The sequence below is a fragment of the Bos indicus x Bos taurus genome, chromosome 2 (genome assembly GCF_003369695.1).
Source record: "Bos indicus x Bos taurus breed Angus x Brahman F1 hybrid chromosome 2, Bos_hybrid_MaternalHap_v2.0, whole genome shotgun sequence".
In the NCBI taxonomy this organism is placed as follows: Eukaryota; Metazoa; Chordata; class Mammalia; order Artiodactyla; family Bovidae; genus Bos; species Bos indicus x Bos taurus.
In genome coordinates this window covers 121,164,052-121,170,124 of record NC_040077.1, presented here as the reverse complement: position 1 = coordinate 121,170,124, position 6,073 = coordinate 121,164,052, and the positions used below count along the sequence as shown (strand labels likewise).

General features: G+C 48.3%; 1 protein-coding gene across 1 annotated transcript; it reads left to right on the top strand.

The window, feature by feature from the left end:
• Window positions 1–3,868: 3,868 nt before the first annotated feature.
• FAM167B (family with sequence similarity 167 member B) lies at window positions 3,869–5,467 on the top strand. Its single transcript, XM_027517300.1, has 2 exons — window positions 3,869–4,352; window positions 4,979–5,467. The coding sequence occupies exons 1-2, from the start codon at window positions 4,095–4,097 to the stop codon at window positions 5,207–5,209; spliced, it is 489 nt and encodes a 162-aa protein (XP_027373101.1). The 5' UTR covers window positions 3,869–4,094; the 3' UTR covers window positions 5,210–5,467.
• Window positions 5,468–6,073: the final 606 nt, after the last annotated feature.

Below are 6,073 nucleotides of genomic sequence, written 5' to 3'. Positions count from 1 at the left end.
TTAAACAATGATGCCTATAATGTGTTAAGTGATAATCACTAAGAAAAATAAAAGGTACTCCTGCCTTTAAAGAGCCTTCTGGTCTACAAGGTTCCAGGCTTTTGTGTGTGTGCAAAACCCTTCTTTCAAATAATGAAATCGTAAGTGGATTCCCCCCATACACACATACATAATATACACACAAAGTTGGAACTGCTCTATAAAAGGAACTAGATATAAAAGAGTATAAACTGTAAAATTCCAGACCAGGAGCATCAGCTGGGATGGGAATTCGTTAAAAATGCAAATTATAGGCCCTACCCCAAACATACTGAATCTGAATCTCTGGGAATGGGGCAGTCTATTTTAATAAGTTTCCAGGGGATTGGGATCTATGTTAAAGACGGAGAAACACTGGAAAGTATACAAAAAGGCAAAACTAATCCAGGCTGTCAAAAATTAGGGCAGTATTACTGAAACTGGGCTCCCCAGAAACCAAGTTCCCTTACTGAGTTTATGATTAATCACTCTATTCAAAACATTTTTATCTTTTTTATCCCCTCTGTCTAGTCAAAGCTTTGGTTTTTTCAGTAGTCATGAATGGATGTGAGAGTTGGACTATAAAGAAAGCTGAGCACTGAAGAATTGATGCTTTTGAACTGTAGTGTTGGAGGAGACTCTTGAGAGTCCCTTGGACTGCAAGGAGATCCAACCAGTCCAGCCTAAAGGAAATCAGTCCTGAATATTCATTGGAAGGACTGATGCTGAAGCTGAAACTCCAATACTTTGGCCACCTGATGCGAAGCACTGTAAATTCTTGGCTGTAAAACTGTAAAGACCCTGATGCTGGGAATGATTGAAGGTGGGAGGAGAAGGGGAAGACAGGATAAGATAGTTGGATGGCATCGCAGACTCAATGGACATGAGTTTGAGTAAACTCCAGGAGTTGGGGATGGACAGGGGAGCCTGGTGTGCTGCAGTCCATGGGGTTGCAAAGAGACAAGACTGAGCGACTGAACTGAACTGAACTGAACTGACTTCAATTCTGTGCTAGATGAACACTAATCAACAAGAGTCGGAAAACTCCCTGGTGGTCCAGTGGTTAAGACCCTGGTTGGGGAACTAAGATCCCCCATGCCTTGTGCCTAGGCTGAAAACCAACCAAACAAAAAAACCCCACAGAGTCAGACGTCTAAAATTGCTATTGTCCATAATATCATTAATGTACTGAAATTGCTATCCTAGGTATCATCATTAACATACAAATTCAAGCTGTTTCTCTAGGACAAGATGAGGTAACAACTCATCAGCCCCCAGCCATGGGCCACCTGGCCAGATAATCATAAACCAGAAACATTTCTGTATGCAGGTCAGGAAGCAACAGTTAGAACTGGACATGGAACAACAGACTGGTTCCAAATAGGAAAAGGAGTACGCCAAGGCTGTATAATTGTCACCCTGCTTATTTAACTTATATGCAGAGTACATCATGAGCAATGCTGGGCTGGAAGAAGCACAACCTGGAATCAAGATTGCCGGGAGAAATATCAATTATCTCAGATATGCAGATGACACCACCGTTATGGCAGAAAGTGAAGAACTAAAGAGCCTCTTGATGAAAGTGAAAGAGGAGAGTGAAAAGGTTGGCTTAAAACTCAACATTCAGAAAACTAAGATCATGGCATCCGGTCCATCATTTCATGGCAAATAGATGGGGAAACAGTAGAAACAGTGACTGACTTTATTTCTGGGGGCTCCAAAGTCACTGCAGATGGTGACTGCTGGCCAGATAATCATAAACCAGAAACATTTCTGTATGCAGGTCAGGAAGCAACAGTTAGAACTGGACATGGAACAACAGACTGGTTCCAAATAGGAAAAGGAGTACGCCAAGGCTGTATAATTGTCACCCTGCTTATTTAACTTATATGCAGAGTACATCATGAGCAATGCTGGGCTGGAAGAAGCACAACCTGGAATCAAGATTGCCGGGAGAAATATCAATTATCTCAGATATGCAGATGACACCACCGTTATGGCAGAAAGTGAAGAACTAAAGAGCCTCTTGATGAAAGTGAAAGAGGAGAGTGAAAAGGTTGGCTTAAAACTCAACATTCAGAAAACTAAGATCATGGCATCCGGTCCATCATTTCATGGCAAATAGATGGGGAAACAGTAGAAACAGTGACTGACTTTATTTCTGGGGGCTCCAAAGTCACTGCAGATGGTGACTGCAGCCATGAAATTAAAAGACACTTGCTCCTTGGAAGGAAAGTTATGACCAACCTAGATAGCATATTAAAAAGCAGAGACATTACTTTGTCAACAAAGATCTGTCTAGTCAAAGCTATGGTTTTTCCAGTGGTCATGTATGGATGTGAGAGTTGGACTATAAAGAAAGCTGAGCACTGAAGAATTGATACTTTTGAACTTCAGTGTTGGAGAAGACTCTTGAGAGTCCCTTGGATTGCAAGGAGATCCAACCAGTCCATCCTAAAGGAGATCAGTCCTGTGGGTTCATTGGAGGGACTAATGTTGAAGCTGAAACTCCAATACTCTGGCCACATGATGCGGAGAGCTGACTCATTTGAAAAGACTCTGATGCTGAGAAAGATTGAGGGCAGGAGGAGGAAGGGACAGCAAAGGATGAAACCGTTGGATGGCGTCACCAACACAATGGACATGGGTTTGGGTGGACTCCGGGAGTTGGTGATGGACAGGAAGGCCTGGCGTGCTGCGGTTCATGGGGTCGGGGACTGAACTGAACTGAACTGAACTGAAGAGACATTCTGACTCTGAAACTACTATTAAGAAATGTCACAGAAAAAGAAAAAAGAAATGTCACAGAAACATCACAAGGTGATGATTAATCCCAGCCTCTTTGTTCTTCCCCTTTTTTTTTCTTTTCTTTCTTTCTTTTGGCCATACTACGTGGCATGCGGAACTTCCCCAACCAGGGATTGAACCCGTGCCTACTGCGGTGGAAGTCTTAACCACTGGACCACTGGGGAAGTCCAGTTCTTCCCCTTTAAAAACAAAAAGCAAAAACCTAACACTCAAAGACCAAGTTGATGTGGATCTGAGACTTGTCTCTCACTCCCCTGCTTGGCCCCCCTGCAATAAACCCTTACTTTGCTGCAAACACCCTGTCAGAGTTCGGCTTTCTCAACTGTAGGTACATGAGCAAGCTGTGCTTGGTTACATTACCCTTAGGAGAGTTGGTCTAGACCAGCAGCACAAAGGAGCTTCCTGGGTGATGGTAATACTCCTTTGCTTGATCTGTTTACATCACTCTGATTCAGTTGGGGAGAATTCATCAAGCCATGTATTTACGACATGTAAATTTTTCTGGGTGTGTGTTATATTTCAACACAAAGTTTTAAAAAGGGAAATGCTCTGGTTGAAGCCCTGGGAGGGGCAGGGAGAGGAAGGTCGAGGAGCCCATCCACAGCTCTGCCCTTACCCCGAACACAGTCCTTGTGGGATCTCCAAGGGAACCTAAAGTTCCTTAGAATATAGCTTGAAATCACTGATCTGTCCCAACAGAGTCAGTGACTTGTCCAAGGTCCCACAGAGCCTGCACCTGAACCCAAGTCTCCTGACTCCCAAATTGAGGATCTGGACACTATTCCTTTGCTGAAGGGCCACAGTCATGAGTCAGGACTGGGGGCAGCTTGTCAGCCTCCTATCCCCTCCCCAATCCCTTAACTTGGGTCTTGGGAAGAGGGCCAAGACTCTAGTGTGGACGATGCTTTTCTTATCCTGGAGCAACTTCCTTTCTGGGAACTGGGTGTCTCCTTTTGGGCAAAGACAATAAATTTCATCCAAGGGGCCAGAGGCGCAGGGCTCCTCCTGCCCCCACCCGGATGGGCATCACGTGGCTCCTGGGATAGCAGTCCAGGAAAATCCCAGCCCTTGCACACTCAGCCTCCTACACCCATCTGCTTACCCTGACACACTCAAGCCTCCCTGACCCACCTTGAACATTCACCATCGCACACTCCCTGGCACATTTCTTTCACCCTCAGCTTCTCCCACCTCTTCCTGGGTAATACTGCCAGCCTTTCCCTAACCCCAGAGCTGCAGCCTTTCCCTGTCACTGCTCACCCCCTACCATGTCCCTGGGACCATTAAAATTCCAGGCAGTGGGTGAAGATGAGGAGGATGACGAAGCAGAGAGCTTGGACTCTGTGAAGGCACTGACGGCCAAGCTGCAGCTACAGACACGACGGCCATCATACCTGGAGTGGACAGCCCGGGTCCAGAGCCAGGCCTGGCACAGGGCCCAAGCCAGACCCAAGCCCGGGGGACCTGGGGCCATTTGCGGATTCGACTCAATGGACTCTGCCCTTGAGTGGCTCCGACGGGAGCTGGTAAGTCTGGTGGGGTGGGCAGCCTTGCAGAGGGCCTTGAGGGCACTCCTCAGGGCCCAAAACCCTGGGTATGGTGAGGGGATGAGAATGACCCTGCCTCCAGCAACTGCCCTCTTCTGTGGCTTTGTCCCAGGGTTGAGGAGCCAGGAATGGACTTGTCCAGTGTTTTATTCAGGGAGCCTTACTGAAGAAGGAGTCCATCAGTCTACTGACCTTGTGCTCCTGTGGCTCAGAGGACAGAGTCCTGCCCTTGGGGGCCACCAGGGATAGCTGGGGAAGGCATGGCCTCCCAGTCTCCTCTGCAAATTGCTATACCCCAAAGATACAAAGGAGGCACTAACCACGCTGTCCCCAGAGGAGGCCAGTATTAACTAGGTGGCTCTTAATCTAATATGTGCAAATATACAAATGTCAGCCTCCAGACTGGAGATTCCATCTATTTGATCTAAGATCAGGCCCCAGGTACCTGTACTTGTTTAGCTTGGTTTTAGAGCAAGATCTATGAGATGGGCTGTAGAGAGCCGGGATATGAGGGGGTGGGAAGGACATAGCCAGGGCAAAGCCCCCGGGGTGTTGACCGGAAGGGAATGGAGGTTCAGCGGGCTCATGCCCCCTCTCGGCTGCAGCGGGAGATGCAGGCACAGGACCGGCAGCTGGCAGGGCAGCTGCTTAGGCTGCGGGCCCAGCTGCACCGGCTGAAGGTGGACCAAGTCTGTCACCTGCACCAAGAGCTGCTGAACGAGGCCGAGATGGAGCTGGAGATGGAGCCCGGGGCTGGCCTGGCCCTGGCCCCGCCACTGCGGCACCTGGGCCTCACGCGCATGAACATCAGTGCCCGGCGCTTCACCCTCTGCTAAGGGATCCCTGCGTGTCTCCTGCACCACCCGCTACCCATTCCCCAGCCCACCTGGGACGAAGGAAGAGAGGGGCGCCCCAGAAGAGCCAGCACCTGGAGAAGGGTCGGGGTAGAGTTGGGGAGATGCTCAGCGCTCTGGGAGCTTAAAGCTGCAGCATCCTGGGGCCCTGCTGCCCGGATGGGGGAAGAGGGTGGTTTGGAGGAAGGGGAGGAGTTCACAGACCCTCAGTCTCCTCAATAAATCTCTGCTTCCCATCAAGGTCTCTGCAGTCCTTTATTCAGGCCCGGGTTCACTGTCTCGCTGGTTGCTAGGGCCCCGGGTTCTACCTCAGGAGAGGAGGCTGGCCTTGAGGGTAGAGAAACCCTGATGGATACTCATCTCCCCCGCAGCTCCACTTCTATCTCTCTATCGCATCCAGATAAGGACTGGAAAAGAATTTAACCTAAATTCTAAATCACCCCTATGGAATGTGACTCAGATAAATGAGCAGCTGAAGAACGCAGGATCTTGTAGACCTGGGTTCAATGTCAACTGCAACATCGATTCTATCAGACCTGGAGGAGCTCTCTTAACCCCTGCATCTGTCTCTTTATCTTTACAATGGAAAATCCAACTCCACAAGTAGTTAGATACATTTTAAGTGAGATAATGTACAGTAAGTCCTCAATAAAATGTGCATTATTATCACTAGCCCCAGTCGTGTTCTTACTGTTGTCCTGGGGCCCAGAGATGGACTGTGAAGTGCTCAGGTTCATAGCAAGGGGAGCTGGGGCCTGCAGCTGGAACTCTGGGCTCTGTGTCATTCTGTAGGGCTGTTTTTTAGTTGTGTTTTTTCTTTTTTTTTTTTTCAAAAAAAACTTCGTG